The 17,924-nt window shown below is 40.9% G+C and overlaps 1 protein-coding gene across 1 annotated transcript in view; it reads left to right on the top strand.

Annotated features, from left to right (window-relative positions):
• The window catches only part of PHEX (phosphate regulating endopeptidase X-linked), a 204,726-nt gene that overhangs the window by 36,413 nt on the left and 150,389 nt on the right, over positions 1-17,924 (top strand). The window contains exons 4-6 of the mRNA XM_027096110.1: positions 5,093-5,179; positions 8,612-8,838; positions 16,749-16,817. Coding sequence (XP_026951911.1) covers positions 5,093-5,179; positions 8,612-8,838; positions 16,749-16,817 — 383 coding nt within the window. The remainder of the gene's footprint in view (positions 1-5,092; positions 5,180-8,611; positions 8,839-16,748; positions 16,818-17,924) is intronic.

Below are 17,924 nucleotides of genomic sequence, written 5' to 3'. Positions count from 1 at the left end.
GAATGGGAAATATCAGCTCTTATTGTCTTTTCAGTGTGTCAGACAGACTCAGTTAATCCCATGCTTGACCGGCTATGGGGCTGAGGAACTGCAAAGTCGAGTGTCACACAATTCGTGTGAAAACATGAGGGTTATGGGATCCACAGACCATGACTTAGTTAACTTGAATTTTATTTTTTAATGAGAATAACAATGAGCTTTGCAAGCTGATTTAGAGTCTCCACATCTAACTGCATTAGAACTTAATACCCATGAAGTGTAAGTTAGAAAAATGAAATTTTTCAGTACGGTAAATAAACTGAGGAGGCTGGAAACCAGATTGAAGTCTGTAGCCTGGAAAATCAACAGAGACTAAAAATAGTAAGATTAGAGGCGACATTCAACCATGGACCAGCCAAAGGTGGTTTTTAAGTACCACCAAAGGAGAAACCAGGCCATCATATGATAGGTTTAAAAAAATATGTGTCTAGAGAACATTCTGTTTCTTATGTAGGTGTGGAAGGGCACACCTTCCCTTAAAATGTAGATTTGGTTTTCCAAAGTTTGATTTCTCATGTTCTCTCTCTCTCTCTCTCTCTCTCTCTCTCTCTCTCTCGCTCGCTCGCTAGAATTAAGAGGACACTCCCACTGATTTCTAAAGGAAATGCTGGCATAATCTACATGAAATTGAGAATTCACCTTGATGACATTTGACTGAAGGCTTTAGAATGCAGTTGCTGTTTCTAAATATTAAGCAAATCAGGCACACAGCTCCAGCGAGCTCTTAGCAAGTAGCCAGAGGATCCCCTTTAGAACAGGCACATAAAAGGATTACAGGGTCCGGAGAAAGAACACAGAGGAGCGTGTTTTGAAATAATCCTTATGCTCTGGGACCATCTTGTTTAAATGGCGTCACCTTAACACCGAGGTTCTTGGTAGGTGTTTGCTCACAGGCCTAAAACTTTGTGCGTGTGGAGTTTTTGAAAACAGTATTAGTTGGCAAAGTCCTAAATATTGCAAAGTCTCCAGATGACTGGCCTGAGCTGTATGTGACTGTCGTGAGCTCTTGACTTACCAGGGGACTGCCAAGTCCTTAGGAGTATCGTTTTTCTTTGTTTGGAATTCCCTCTTCTTATTCCAGAGCTCTCAATAAAGGCCCTGTCTGAGCAGGAGAATGTGGACGGAGTAGAGTTGATAGTCCTGTCTGGCTTCTGCGGTTAAAGGCGGTTGAATGCCAGTAAGTACCCCCCCCCCCACCCCCGCCATAGAAGAGCAGGGAAGTGGAAGGTCAACCTGAGACCACTGGTGAAACGAGACTTACGTAGCTTAAAAACCGGTATTCACAAAAACAGATGAAATCTTGGATCTCATGATATGCGGACTGCAATGTGAGAAAAGGAGATAATGGATGTTAGTATAATTAGGACATTGCTGATTATAAAAAGAAATAACAAAATAAGTCCAGTTTCTCACATTTCCTTTTCATTTGGGCGAAAAACTCTCTCAGACTTTCCTTGACAGAAATTCAACTCGGCAAACATTGAATACCAACCATGCTAAGCGCTAAGCCCTGGGTGTTCAAAGGTGAATGTGACTCAGTCCCTGACCCAGAGAGCACTTAATCTAATGGAGAATAGCCATTGTTAATGCCTATTTTATGCACTAAAAGTAATTTTTTGTGATAATATTTGAGGCCCAATGACCAAAAATACCTTCTTTATTAAAATTCTCACATGATTCGTCCCCTGTGAGGCCAAGCCTGTGTTACAAAGGCATGGGCAAAACCCAATATCTATGTGGACCGTAGACCCAAATGTGAAACAGTAAAGATTCTAGAGGAGAACATTAGGCACTATCTTCATGACCTCAGGGTAGGCAAAGGTTTCTTAAATAGCACACAAAATATGCTTACCAAAGATGGAAAAAGTGATCACGTTAGACTACATTAAAATAATTTCAGTTCATTACATGATACCATTAAGGAAATGACGTCTGGGGAATGGAAGAAGACTTTGCAATACAAATATTCAACAAAGGATTTGTGTGTAGAATATATAAAGAGCTTCTATAAATTAATAAGAAAAAAGATTACCAATAGAAATGTGGGAAATAGAGTTGAGTAAGCACTTCACAAAAGAGGATGCTGGTTGTCTTGATTGGAGATAGTGACTGGAAGGGAGCACAAGGGGCTCCAGGGGTTCTGGTCATAATGTTGGTTATGTGGGTGTGTTTACTCTGTGAAAATCCTTCAACTTATAATTGGTGCACTTTTCTGTAGGTATGTTATAATTTCATTGAGAAAGTGTACATAAAGAAAAGGCCTTGTTGTCTAGGATGAGGAATGTGGCAAAGTATTTTCAGACGTTATCTCTTGTTGGAGCGTTGCCTCTACTATGGAAACAGAGGAAATGTTGAGAGCATGGGCTTTTGTTTGGTTGTTAGGGCAGGTCCAGTTTGTGCAAGAGTCCTGCACAAGGAGTGCCAATGTCTTGGGTTAGCAGAAGGCCTTTTGGCTACCAATATCCTGAGAAGGGAGGAGGAAAAAACATTTATGGAGAAAGCACTAGAAACAAGCTTGATTACTTTACAATTTCATGTAGAGCTAACTCAGCCTGGAAGCCTGTTTAAGCCACCATTGATCGATCACTTACCACGTATTGCGGCACTGAGATAGGGACTTTCTGTGCATTAAAATATTTGATCCTCACCACAACCCTGGAAGGTAGGTGCTATTATTTGTCCAGATTTACAAATGAAGAAACTGGGGCTTAGGGAGAGTAAGTAACTTGCTTAAGTTCCAGCTAGAAAGTAGCAGCAAGCTGCAACTGGAACCCACGTCTTTGTGATTGAAAGCTCACCCCCTTGACCCTGTCTATTATTTTGCCTTTTTGGGGGGCAAAACCAATTTTATCTGAGCATAGTGAGAAGAAGAAATAATTACCCTGTATGCACACACACACACATATATCAAATTTTGATGATCATAGGCACTTTGAAACTGATTTTAAAGTCTGAGGTTTGTTGTACTATAGGTTATGAACTGGAGTTTTCCTTCTCTGTTGTAACATGGTTAGGAACACCTGGATGGGGGTGAGAGGAGACTGAGAAATCTTCCAAGAAACAATGCAGATTATCATGGGAATACACTTATATGGGTGACCCATGAGCCCTTCTCAGTGCTTTAGGGACAGTATAATAACCTGAGTAATTGCCTTTGATAGGCTTTGTTTTCTGCTCATTAATGACTCTCCAGGTTAGATTTTATACTTCTTACCACTAGTTGAAATACAGAGATACATAAAATGGATGCAGCCAACTGATTGTCACAACATTGTCTGCATATCAACGTTCTCCTGCCTGCTTGGGTTTGAAGAGAAGGAGAGGAGAAGGGAAAGGGTATGATAAGGAACCTGTGTTAGCTGAATTTGTTTCAAAAGTCAAATTCTGGTACAGAAGCCAGAATTTTGACACATAAGAATTATTGATATTTGTGCACCGTTAGGGTTTGGAGATTGCCCTACTTAGCATATACATGTCCTCTTTTCCCCTTCTCGTGATACATAGAGCGCCTTGAGTACACACTCAGGTACATATTTAATATTTTGAGTTCTTTTGTTCCATAGCTTATTTTTGTTCCCCAGGGTGTTCATGTTTGCAGCCTGTGGAGTGTTTATAGCATCACAATAACAGTGCATCCCCAAATGAAATTTGGATTACTTACTTTCAAATGTGTCTCCCCAGCAGTCCAATGACTGTGGAAGCAATATGGTGGAAAGGCACATTATCTGATTTGAATAGAAATATATGTGGGTATGATTTTAGAGATTCTGTTTATTAAAAAAAGAAATCATCTTTTATCCTTGGGGCTAGTTATCCCACTTTTATTGCTGTGGTAATGCACAAGAAAGAAACAAGTTGAAATAATTGAAAATGTCCACATCGAGCTCAACTTACTTAGTTTATCTTAGTTATATGTACTTGTTTGATGTACAGATGCTTATAGAAAACTGGACAGAAGCTCTGGGTTCCTTTTTTTTGAAATGTGGAACTTGTAGTTTAAAAGTAGATTCCGCTTTAGGGAATATGTAGTTATTTACTAATTTGATTAGCACTGTACATTGTATCTTGAAGCTATTCAAAGTACTATAGGAGCATCTGTTGTACCATCATTTGGAGGCTGCTAGGTTGTTTCAGAAATAAATACCAAATTCCTTGACAACTGCAGTTTGACATAGCTCGTTGTAGGCAGTGCCATGGTGCTGTGTGGGAATTCTTTGTCTTGGCTTCATGTTGGTAAATTGATATTCTCAGGTACATCCAAGGTGTTATTTTGTGGGGAGGGTAGTTTTTATTGAGTCTTGGCTTTCCTAGTTCCTTATTTAATGAAATAGTGACAGCTGTCGTTTTCTACCTTCAAACAATAGCATCAGTGATTTTATAAACAGAAAATCATTTTCCAGGTGGGCTTGTGTCCATGCTGGCAGCCATTTTATATACATGGCCTCATTTTAAATGGCCAGGACTTTGAATGTGTAAATGGGCAAGTTTTCAGGCAATTTGGGTAGGCTTTACATTCTTGCTTCTCCATTTCCTGTCTAAACAACGTCTTCCGAGTCCACGGCATGTTTATGCAACATTGAATAAAACTCCTAATGGGAAATTTCTTACAGATGACCTCCCTGAGCGGCTGGACTGTGAAGAAATCTTAAGAAACCCGACCCTGATGAAATTGCCTCCGTTGAGAATATTACTCAGTGCAGAAACGAGGAATAGAATTCACTTATTTTTGGTTCTTGAAAAAATGAATTCTGGGTTTTTTTGTGTGTAGGTGGCAGAAAACATTAACCCTGGCAGAAGGTCCAGTCTCAGTTGGAAATTGAACTTTTGGTTTCTTTGAATTAGGAGAACCTTGGAGAAGAGGATGTTAAAAATATTTGTTATTTGAACCTCAAGCAACTTGGAATCGGTTCTGCTATCTTTTATAGACATATCTTTTCCAGGGTTGTCTGTCTCTACATTTAATTTTCTGGAGGCTGGGACTGATTATCAAATGACCTCCAACTCAGCATCACCTGTGGCTGGATACTAATGAATCCTTTTTTAACCTTCCTAGCACTTTTGGAGAAATCAATCAGTAGAAGGCGGGACATCGAAGCCATACAGAAAGCCAAAATCCTTTATTCATCTTGCATGAATGAGAGTGAGTAATAAAGAAAATAAATAAAATAATTTACCACCCTTATTTTTCAGAGTTCTATTAATGCTTAAAGATATTGTTTAAAGAAAAAGAGAGCTACTAAGAATTCTACTAATATTTAAACGTGTTGCTTAGAGAAAGGAGCTATTTTCCAAGACTGGATTTTGACTACCCCTGCCTTTAAAAAAAAATTTAATTAATTAAATTTTGGCTGCGTTGGGTCTTCGTTGCTGCGCCGGCTTTCTCTAGTTGCGGTGAGCGGGGGCTACTCTTCGTTGCCGTGCATGGGCTTCTCATTGCGGTGGCTTCGCTTGTTGCGGAGCACGGGCTCTAGGCACACAGGCTTCAGCAGTTGTGGCTCGTGGGCTCTAGAGCACAGGCTCAGTAGTTGTGGCGCATGGACTTAGTTGCTCTCCGGCATGTGGGATCTTCCCGGACCAGGGCTGGAACCCGTGTCCCCTGCATTGGCAGGCAGATTCTTTTTTTTTTTGCAGTACACGGGCCTCTCACTTTGCAGAGCACAGGCTCCAGACGCGCAGGCTCAGCGGCCATGGCTCACGGGCCTAGCTGCTCCGCGGCATGTGGGATCTTCCTGGACCGGGGCACGAACCTGTGTCCCCTGCATCGGCAGGTGGACTCTCAACCACTGCGCCACCAGGGAAGCCTGGCAGGCAGATTCTTAACCACTGCACCACCAGAGAAGTCCCTGGCTACTCCTGTCTTTTTTTTTTTTTTTGGAATTTTATTTTATTTTTAATACAGCAGGTTCTTATTAGTTATCTATTTTATACATATTAGTATAATATGGGATGGTGGGATGAATTGGGAGATTGGGATTGACATATATATGTATAAAATAGATAACTACTTCACTCTGTATGATAGTCTCTAGGTCCATCCATGTCTCTACAAATGACCCAATTTTGTTCCTTTTTATGGCTAAGTAATGTTCCATTGTATATATGTACCACATCTTCTTTATCCATTCATCTGTCAACGGGCATTTAGGTTGCTTCCATGACCTGGCTATTGTAAATAGTGCTGCAACGAACATTGGGGTTCGTTGAATTATGGTTTCTCTTTCTCATAGAAAGTAAACTATGGTTTACTTTCTCATAGTTCGTTGAATTATGCCCAGTAGTGGGATTGCTGGGTCATATGGTAATTCTGTTTTTAGTTTTTTAAGGAACCTCCATACTGTTCTCCATAATGGCTCTATCAATTTACATTCCTACCAACAGTGCAAGAGGGTTCTGTTTTCTCCACACCCTCTCCAGCATTTGTTGTTTGTAGATTTTCTGATGATGCCCATTCTAACTAGTGTGAGGTGATACCTCATTGTAGTTTTCATTTGCATTTCTCTAATAATTAGTGATGTTGAGCAGCTTTTCATGTGCTTCTTGGCCATCTGTATGTCTTCTTTGGAGAGATGTCTATTTAGGTCTTCTGCCCAGTTTTTGATTGTGTTGTTTGTTTTTTTAATATTGAGCTGCATGAGCTGTTGATATATTTTGGAGATTAATCCTTTGTCCATTGATTCATTTGCAAATATTTTCTCCCATTCTGAGGGTTGTCTTTTTGTCTTGTTTATAGTTTCTTTTGCTGTGCAAAAGTTTTTAAGTTTCATTAGGTCCCATTTGTTTATTTTTGGTTTTATTTCCATTATTCTAGGAGGTGGGTCAAAAAAGATCTTGCTGGGGCTTCCCTGGTGGCGCAGTGGTTGAGAGTCCACCTGCCGATGCAGGGGACACGGGTTCATGCCCCGGTCCGGGAGGATCCCACATGCCGTGGAGTGGCTAGGCCTGTGAGCCATGGCTGCTGGGCCTGCGCGTCTGGAGCCTGTGCTCCACAACGGGAGAGGCCACAACGGTGAGAGGACCGTGTACTGCAAAAAAAAAAAAAAAGATCGTGCTGTGATTTATGTCAAAGAGTGTTCTTCCTATGTTTTCCTCTAAGAGTTTTATAGTGTCCGGTCTTACATTTAGGTCTGAAATCCATTTTGAGTTTATTTTTGTGTATGGTGTTAGGGAGTGTTCTAATTTCATTCTTTTACATGTAGCTCTCCAGTTTTCCCAGCACCACTTATTGAAGAGACTCTCTTTTCTCCATTGTATATCCTCGCCTCCTTTGTCATAGATTAGTTGACTATAGGTGTGTGGGTTTATCTCTGGGCTTTCTATCCTCTTCCATTGATCTATATTTCTCTTTTTGTGCCAGTACCATATTTTCTTGATTGACCTCCGTCTTAATGTTTTGTTGCTAGCTTGATGGAGAAACTAAGAAAATTCTATTTCAGTGGTTGGCTTGGATTCTTCAGGTATCAGTTACTCCATGGGAAACTTGGGTAGGGTCAGAAGGGCAAACCATATTGCATGTGGTACAGAAACCAGAATCTGGAGGCTAGGTCTGGTTTGAGAAGGACATAGTAACACTCCTTCTCAAACCAGACCTATGTCCTTTGGAACCTCCTGGGGCCTAGAGTAATCCAGATTCCCAGCCGGGCCAGGCTCCTTCTGCTTCTCCATCAGCCTAACAACCATCTTTGTTGAGCACTTTAGGCCCCTCTCAGCATCTTGGGTCTGATTGGAGTTAAAATAGTCACCTGAGGACTCCCCTGGTGGCACAGTGGTTGAGAATCTGCCTGCTGATGCAGGGGACACGGGTACGAGCCCTGGTCTGGGAAGATCCCACACGCCGCGGAGCAGCTAGGCCCGTGAGCCACAACTACTGAGCCTGCGTGTCTGCAGCCTGTGCTCCTCAACAAGAGAGGCCGCGACAGTGAGAGGCCCCTGCTTCGCGATGAAGAGTGGCCCCCACTCGCCGCAACTAGAGAAAGCCCACGCACAGGAACGAAGACCCAACACAACCAAAAATAAATAAATAAATAAAATTAAAAAAAAAAAAGACACCTGACATTTTACCTGGTACACTTTCTCAAGGCTATTGCAGGAAGAAGCCAGTGCCTCTGAGAAGTGTGTTAACTTGTTTAGGTTTTGAGGTATTATTTGGTGAGCTAGAAGAGGGCGCTAAAAGATGATGAAAGAGTCTGAAGCAGTAATTCATTTTTGTTGGGGAGTGATTAGTTTTATTGAGCAGTTTCCTTTAGTTAGGGTTGTTCCTTAGTTTTGCAGAGTGTTCTCAGCTTAACATTGCTCCTTGGCTTGGGTCAGTATAGTGAGCCCATCTTTTATTGTTGGGAATATTGGGCAGGTTCCCTAGTCAGCTCTCCTGGCAAGAACATCAGGTTTAAACAGTCACACTGAAGTATGAATCATAGGTAGTTCTGTTTCTGTGATTATGCTCAGTCCACTGCACCTCTCCCGAAAAAGTTAGGTTGGGACCTTACTGGAATTTTCTCTTGAGAAGATACACTTGCTTTCTAGTTCGGTGATCCAGTTTGCATTTCTAACTCTCTTCATATTTGCTCCCTTTCAGAAGCGATCGAAAAAGCAGATGCCAAGCCATTGTTACATATCCTGCGGCACTCACCTTTCCGCTGGCCTGTTCTTGAATCTAATATCGGTCCTGAAGGGGTTTGGTCAGAGAGAAAGTTCAGCCTTCTTCAGACACTTGCGACGTTTCGTGGCCAATACAGCAATTCTGTGTTCATTCGTTTGTATGTGTCCTCTGATGACAAGGTGTCCAACGAACACATCTTGAAGGTATAGTGAGGACTCCTTCATCATGCTTGTTTAGTCCAAGGTTAGCCTTTTTGGGTTGCCTTCTCAAGGAAAGAGACTCATACCACCTTAGTGAAATGATAAGGTTACAAATTCTGTTAAACGTTAGGATCTAGACTATTCCCTACCCACCTCCCACCTCCCCCCCCACCCCAGATTTGCAGATTGTAAATCATTAACACACTGTTTTTGTCAGCCTTGCAAGAAGCTGGTGAGTGAGTTTCAAGTGATCTGTGATCTGGCTCTCGAATATCTACCCTGAGCATGTGTAGGGCCCCTTAATTCTGGTGGAGAGATGAGCAAAGACTTTCTGAATTCTGCTCTTCCTCTCCCCTCATTCCCCTGACCAAGGAGTGAACATGTGCTATGGTTCACTGTTTTCCTTCACTAACATCTTGTGTACATGCCTAAAATTTCATTGTCAGGTTGTCTTGAATCTCTTGTCCTTCCTTTCAAAAGATAAGGCAAAACTTGTTCTAAGTGCTTGGTTGCATTTTCTGTTGGGAGAGTAAACATCTCTTCCATAAAGGAATGGGCCATGAGGACATACCCTGAGGTGGAGTATTACATTGGTAAAATCAGGAGACTGTCAGAAAACTGCCAACAGTGGAAGATTGATCAGTCAAAGAACTTGGCAAGAATGCAAATAGCACTTTTTAAATTGTTTTGTCTTTTGATTCTTTTTTTTTTTTTTTTGCTTCTGTGGTTACTTTAGTAATGAAAATTTTGTTGAACCGCTGATCTTTTCCCCCAATTCTGTTCTTTGTTAAACCAGAAAATATTAATGATATATTGATATTTAAATCATAGAAATATAAATCCTTTAGAGTGTATTATCCTCTCCTGATATAAGTCAACTTTTAAAAATCTATACCCTGGAGTTTATTTTTTGATTTATACCAAGGGGCTGGCAAATTTTTTTCTGTAAAGGACCAGATAGGAAATATTTTATGCTGTGCGGGCAATATTATCTCTGTCTCAACTACTCAACTCTGCTGTTATACCTGGTAACGCAGCTGTAGACAATATGTACATAAATGGGTGTGGCTGTATGGTGGGCTGGACTGCAGGCTGTAGTTTGTCCCTCTCTACTTTAGACAATGGCAGTCTCAATAAAAATATCTTTAGTCACTGAAAGAATTCCCATCTCCTCAAGAGGAAATTCTTAGTTACAGAGACAGCTGTATATCTGTGCTGGGTGATGGAACAACAACATGACACAGACATATTCTAATGCTCTCAGGTTAAGACATGCTCTTCAATGCTCTACAACCATGGTGATGGTCCAATTGACCTCTGTCCCATGTTGATAGATTACTCACTTAAAAAAAACAAACAAACCAGGTTTTAAAACTCTCATTCTTAATTTCAGAACTATTATGGTATCCCTTCCAAACACCTTAAATGGTGTTTTGAAGTAAGTTGGAGACTGTCTTTCAAACTTCAGTTTATGTACTCTATTGCATGATAGATCTTGATTTCCACACAGGTTAATTAATTGCAAATGGTAACCACTTCAGTTTTCACCAATTTCTGGATCTAGTATAAGAACTGAATTCATTTAAACATTTTATTATGGAAAATAATACAAATAAAAGTAAAAAGAATAGTACTACAAACTCCCGTGTACTCATCAACCCACCTTCAACAGCCAGCAACTTTTGGCTGTTCTTGTTTCATCTGATACACCTCCTTTTGGAGAGCAGGCTGGAACATTGTGTAGAATCCAAGGTATAATATCATTGCACTGATAAATGCATCAGTGTTTATCTAATGGAAAGGACTATTACAACAACCAAAAAAGTAATTGTAATTCCATAGTTAACATCTAATACCTGGCGAATTTTCAGTTTTCCTGATTGTCTCAAGCATGTCCTTTAAAAAAATTAAACAGTTGGTCTTTGATTCAGGTTCCAAATAAGAATCACAAGTGCATTGGGTTGACACATCTATTTTAATTTATAGCATACTAGATTTGACTGATTTCTGGGTAACCTAATAGCTAATGAGAGAAAATTCTTGTTTATAGGAGAATCACAGCTTTAAAAGTACAGGAGAAATAATAGAATTTAAAAGTTAGCATTTTTTAAAATCCCTAATGAAAAAAAGAATTAAGGTAACTATCACCAATAGCTGCTAAAGCTATTAGATGAATGGTTGATGGAGAAATTCAGGATAGAGAGACCAGACTGACATCAAATGAACCCAGATATTAATGGTAGCATTGCTAACAGTTGGAAAACCAGATTTTGTGTGCCTCCTGATACCATGCAGTGGGAAGCATATGCTATCAATGATGCCAAAAGAAAAGGAAAAAGGGCCCGTGAGCCATGGCCACTGAGCCTGCACGTCCGGAGCCTGTGCTCTGCAACGGGAGAGGCCACAACAGTGAGAGGCCTGCGTACCACAAAAAAAAAAAACAACCAAAAACAACCATCTGTGTGTATGTACATAGTTGTAAATAAGCACTTGGGCTTCCCTGGTGGCGCAGTGGTTGAGAGTCTGCCTGCTAATGCAGGGGACACGGGTTCGAGCCCTGGTCTGGGAGGACCCCACATGCCGCGGAGCAACTAGGCCCGTGAACCACAACTACTGAGCCTGCGCGTCTGGAGCCTGCGCTCCGCAGCAAGAGAGTCCGCGCACCACGATGAAGAGGGGCCCCTGCTTTGCCACAACTAGAGAAAGCCCTTGCACAGAAACGAAGACCCAACACAGCAAAAATAAATAATTAATAAACTCCTACCCCCAACATCTTAAAAAAAAAAAGAAAAGGAAAAAAAAATGAACTTGGATCTAATCAAGCCCGTAGTTTTAACACCAGCTTACAGGAAACACGGGGAATAGAGGATCACGGCAATCAATTTTTAACAGCTTGCCTTGCACACTTAATATTCGATTAAACTGATCCTAGAAACACTGAACTGTCAATAACAGAACACTTTCCAAATGTAAGGAGGCACTCATGTGCTTACTACCGGTCTCTTCTGCCAAGATGGCAGCTTCCTCCAAACTGATGTGTTTGAGCATGGCCTGGCATTTGAGTGCAGTGTGCATTTGCTTCAGTTATGTCCCTGTTTGTACCATTTTATATGAGTGGATATTCACACACCTGCATTAACAAAATAGAGCTATAGTCTTTCTAATCATGACAGAGCTGCTAGAAGTTCAGGCATGTGTCTAGATATTGGTAGGAAAAGCTCTCTTCTGAGATCTGCATAAAACCCAGTGAACCTGATAACAAAAACTAGCGTATCTGTGGCTGCCAATGTTGTAGAATTTGTGGGTGTTGCTTTTGTTAGAAATAGTTAAAACTATAAAAAATCTAACTGAATATTTGAAGCCCCTGAAGTACCTTTTAAGTTTTGTGGAACATAGTTTGAAAACCACTGCCATAGTGGAGAAAAGAGTATGCTTTGGTGTTAAAGAGATTGAGGTTTGTGGTTTGGCTTTGTGACTTACTCACTGAATGTGTGTGCAGATTGTTTCACTTCTCCCAGTTTCATTGTCCCCATGTGGAATGAAGGGTGAATTAGAATTTACTTTTCACTGTTGCTGTGAGATTTAAATAGGATGAATTTGGTGACATTTTACAGGATAGATGCTGGTACACAGTAGCACGTGACAAAAGGTACCTTTCTCTTAAAGCATGACTAGGCAACTGGTCAGAACCATTTGGGGAATGTTTGTCTTCAATTTCTGTGCCAAACGTGTCTCAGATCTCAAGTTCAGATGTGCGAGAAATAGCCATTTTCTTTAGTCAGTCAGTCTCATGTCTGACTCTGAGGTCCCACCCCCACCTTTTAGTTGGAAACTGAACCAGTCTAGGCCCTTTCCCACTTCCCGGCTACTCCATTTCTCAGCCTTCTCCTAGGGTATTGGGAGACCCTCTGATCATCTGTTATGTGTTTCTGAAAAGAAACCTGCCATCCCAGCCCATGTAGCCACTTCAAGTGTTCCTCTCCGCTGCTGGGGCCCTGGGCCTCCCAACTCCCTCTCAAATCCTGCCATTTCTAGGGGCATTGATGAGTCCTTCTGCTCGTGAGAAACTTTGACTTCTTTGGCTGCCTAGATCCTGTTTTTGCTCTGGGAGAACTCTCTCTTACCCCCAAACTCTTCTCCCTCAGTGTATTTAGACTTCCTTTTCCATCACATTCTATTTTCCTCAATGTTCTTGGGTTTTGTAATCCCACAAACCCATGGGGATAAGAAAAATGACTCCTTTGGGAAGGCACAGCTCTGTAGGCATACTGCTAGGTGAGCAGGCGGTGCCTTTGGGTGCCTTTCCAATGGGCACATGTATTCCCATGCCAAGAAATGCAGTTTGGCAAGCAGGGGTTGCTCAAACCCACACAGTGGTCCTCTGTAAAGTTCCCCTGTGGCAAGATGGCACAGGATTTGCCACAGACTTAAATGGGAGAAAGGAAATACACAAATACAGGAAATGACAGATTAATGCCTCCCATCATATCTCACTACATGTGTTTCGTTTTTTTTGTGTAAGGAGATGCCAAGAATGAGGATTTAAAGGACAATAAAAGACTTTTGAATATACGTGGTCCTGAAAGAGTGTTCGGAATGCCAGGGTTGTCTCAGTATATGTTACCAGAACAGTGACTTGAAGTGATCGTCACCCAGTGCCTGCATTTGTGTGACTCTTAGCAAAATCCGTAAGGATGATAAGGAGAGACTGTCTTGGAAATGAAGTTGTTTCTAACTTTTTTGTCCTTTTCCTGCATCATACTGTGTGAGATGTTTCTTTTTATATTACTGTTTTGTTTCCTAACCTGTGGTGTATTGCAGTCAGAGAAAAAATTCGTATTTCTGTTCAATGTGTTAGAGTTCCTAAATATATATTATACTTTCTACTTGCAATATTAAGATCAGTTATAAATGCAAGGATTGAAAAACCTCAGACAACATAGTGTCCTAATATTGGCCTCTTGAGAAAGAAAGTCTTTTGCCTCAAGAGTTTATCTGGTTCTAATGAGATTTAGTTGACTGACCTTATTCAATCTGTTTGCTGTATTTAAGATGTTCCCTAGAAACTGTAGCAATCTGAAAGTTTAAAACAGGTCTGGTAACTTCACTTGAATCATCTAAACTTTTACAATAAGTGGATTTAACTTCATTTCATCAGAGGGAAGCTTTGGCTTTCTTGATATTGTCTACACAGTTTCCTTTCCTTTGAGACTGAAGCTCAAAAAATTTTCCAAGTGGTCTAAATCTAGTTGAAACCCAAATCATCTTAATCATAATATTATGTTTCATGTTCCTGGCTTACTTAATTTTTGGAAGAAATGGTGGTATATTGGGAATTGGAATAGGATGAAGCCAGGCTGGCTTGTGATTTGGTTGTTTAGGGCCAATTAGCGAAGAAGATTGAACACAGTAATTTGAGGTTTTTAGCAATACACCCAGGCAAGATGGATGTTATGAAAACATCTTTTTCCCCCAACTTACTTAACTTTTTAAATGTGTGAATAAGATTTAAGGTAGAAAATCTGCTGTTGCATTCAGTTTTATTCATTTTTTGGGCAGTTGCTGATACTCAAGAAAACAGAAAGAACAACCATAGATTTAGAGAAGGCTCTGGAACGTAAACATTTTTTATTTAAAAATTTATATACAGTTAAATTCACTTTTTTTAAAATTCACTTTTTGTGAAGCACAAGTCTGTAAGTTTTTACAAATGCATGGAGTCATGTAATCACCACCATAGGAAAGAGAATAGTCCCATCGCTCCCTCAAAATTTACCTCGTGTTGCCCCTTTGTAGTCATCCACTCTCCCCATCCCCAAACCCTGTTCTCCATCCCTACAGTTTTGCCTCTTTTGGAATGTGATTAAAATTTGCCCATGCTGTTGCATGTATCAGTAGTTCATTCCTTTTTATGAGTGAGTAGTAGTCCATTGTGTATCACAGTTTATCCATTTGCCAGTTGAAGAACATTTGGGTTGTTTCTAGTTTGGGGCAATAATGAATAAAGTTACATGCAGGTTTTTGCATGAGCGTAAGTTTCATTTCTCTTGGGTAAATAGCTAGGAAGTGAGATTGCTCGGTCACATGTAGGTGTATGTTCAATTTTACAAGAAACCGTCAAACCAATTTCCAAAGTGGCTCTGTCATGTTGCATTCCCAACAACAGTGTGTGAATGATCTAGTTTTTCTACATCCTCACCAGCACTTGGCATTATAAGTTTTTTTTGTTTTTGTTTTTTTTGCCATCCTAGTACATGTATAGTGGTGTTCCATTGTGGGTTTAGTTTACATTTTGCTAATGACTAGTGATGTTCAGCATCTTTTCATTAATTTATTTCCGTTTGAATTTTTTTTTTGGTGAAGTGTTTGTTCAGATCTTTTGTCCAGTTTTAAATTGGGTTGTTTGTTTTCTTATTGAGTTGTGAGGACTCTTTATATATGCTGGATACAAGTCCTTTGTCATATATGTGATTTTCAAATTTTTCTCCCTGTCTGTAGCTTGTCTTTTTCATTCTCTTAACAATGTCTTTCACAGAGCAAAAATATTTAATGATGATGAAGTCCAATTTATTTTTTCTTTTATGGATCTGCTTTTGGTGTCTAAGAACTCTTTGTCTAACCCCAGGTCAAAGATTTTCCCCTGTTTTCTCCTAGAAGTTTTATAGTGTTAGTTTTTACATGTAGGTCTATGATCCATTTTGAATTAATTTTTGTACAAGTTGTGAGATGTGGGTTGAGATTCATTTATTTTGGCAGATGGATGTCTGATTGTTGTAGCTCATTTTCTGAAAAGACTGTATTCTTCCCTTTGATCGCCTTTAAGGTGCTGAAAGTTTTTTTTAATTTTTAAAAATATTTATTTTCTTTAATTTTTTGGCTGTATCTGGTCTTAGTTGTGGCATGCAGGATCTTTGTTGCGGCATGCGGGATCTTTTGTTGCGGCATGCGGGATCTTTTGTTGTGGTGAGGGCTTCTCTTGTTGTGGCATGCGGGTTTTCTCTCTCTAGTTGTGGCGCTCAGGCTCCAGGGCACTTGGGCTCTGTAGTTTGCAGCACGCGGGCTCTCTCGTTGAGGCGTGCGAGCTCAGTAGTTGTGGTGCATGGGCTTAGCTGCCCCGCAGCATGTGGGATCTTAGTCCCCTGACCAGGGATCGAACCCACGTCCCCTGCATTGGAAGGCGAATTCTTTACCACTGGACCACCAGCAAAGTCCCAGTGCTGCAAGTTTTAATTCAAGAAATGATGCTATACTTTTCTATAATAATAATTCTAGATATATAGTTGTCTGATTATTGTTTGTATTTTTATTACCTATCTTAAACTTTCCAGAGAGGGTTCTAAAGTTTGCAAAGATTTCTCAAAACAAAATTATTATTGATTCCTTTCCCCCCCAAAATGGTGCAATACAGTATTTTAGGGAGAGGGAGGTGCACAGTCTGGTTAATCAGCTTGATGTGGATTGGCATTTTGCAAAATACTGCAGTGAGAAGAATAGTGGATCTGGTGATGGAAGACAATGATTCTCCTCTGAGCTCTGCCCAACTGTGTTACCTTGGGGAAGTCACATGACTTCTTTGGATTTCGTTTCTCCACCCACCAAATAAGGGGGAAAGTCAGATAATCTCTAAGACCTTTTCCAACTCAAATATTATAGCTTTGATGCTATTCAGTATTGTTAGAAACTCAAAAGGATTAGAAACCATGAATCAGGGGAGGAGGGGCAGGTCTCTGATACTGTATAACAGTCATTGCTGAAGTGCCTACTTGCATGTAGCTCTGATTGCATTGAATTGTTTTTGTAACGGTAACACATGCTCTAAATATGGCTGGTATGCAGATCTCATGACTCTTGTTAATAACATGGTACCTAAGAATTTACAGTGCAAGCAAATGCTTTGTTTTTTGTTTCAACAGCTGGACCAAGCAGCGCTCTCCCTAGCCGTGAGGGAAGACTACCTTGATAATAGCACAGAAGCCAAGTCTGTAAGTTTTACTCATTCAACTCTGTATCTTGTCAGGCATTTTTGGGTTCATAAATTGTTCTCACATTCCCAACTCTTTACTAGAATTGAGCAGTGTGGGTGTTTGATGACCATATTCCCAATGTAGGAAGCAAAGGCCTTTCATTTCGGCAGATAAATGACACTCCCTGTTTTCTGGAAGTCTGAAAATGAAGGCTGTATGAGTCCCTGTGCTCAGTGCCCTCATGATCAAGCTGGGAAGACAGCACACCCAAATTGAGTAACCAAAGAATGAGCTTGCAGCCATTCCTCAGAAGTGCAGAGAGCTCACAGTATATTGCAGCAGCATGGGCGTGGACACCCAGTCGACCAGTGGTTCCCAAATTGTACTGCTAAGAACCACCTGGGAAGCTTCTAGTAAATGTCCATTCTTGGGCCTCAGCAATGGAAAGTCCGATTTAGTAGACTTGAAGTGAGGCCCAGGAATCTTTTTTTAACTGGTGCCCCAGGTTAATTTAAGGTTAATGAGAACCAGATGGGATAAATCTGGTCCGACTTCTTGGGTTGGCTTGGAGACCTAGGAGTTTCCTGGAGGTTGGATTAGAGCTGGTTCATTCCTAACACTTTCAATTCATTTTGGAACCTCTGTTGAGCTTCCAGAGGAGCCTCAGACCCAGGGGAACCTTGACCAGGGAGTGCTCGGGTTTCTGGCCTAGCCTGAGAATGCAGGAACTTCGACAGGGAAGTGCTGGCTCACAGTGGAAGTGCCTGCTCCTTTGCTGATAGGAAAGCCTATATCTAGGAGGCTCTGGAGGGCAGGAAGCTAGCCGAGATCCTAGGCACCTTTCTGGCTGAGGACACTCATGGAAGAAGGTTGGCGAGTTTTCCTTCTTGAAAGTGGACAGAATGAACTTTTGCCAATCTGGGGAACCTCTGTTTCTGCTGGGGTCACCACCCTACAAGCAGCCATGCTTGAAATCTTATCCCTGTCCTGTAACCAGTCAGTCCTGTAGACTCTGCCTTCAAAGTATCTCTTCCACCTAGTCCCTCCTTTCTGTCCTTACTGCCCTAGGGCAGACCCCTGTTAAGTCTCCTTTTAGCTGTTCCCTCCTCCCCTCATTCCATTGCC

This window comes from Aethalodelphis obliquidens, unplaced genomic scaffold (genome assembly GCF_003676395.1).
Source record: "Aethalodelphis obliquidens isolate GAN/ISIS:26980383/991018 unplaced genomic scaffold, ASM367639v1 scaffold99, whole genome shotgun sequence".
NCBI classification, from domain to species: domain Eukaryota; kingdom Metazoa; phylum Chordata; class Mammalia; order Artiodactyla; family Delphinidae; genus Aethalodelphis; species Aethalodelphis obliquidens.
This window is presented reverse-complemented; position numbering and strand designations above follow the sequence as displayed.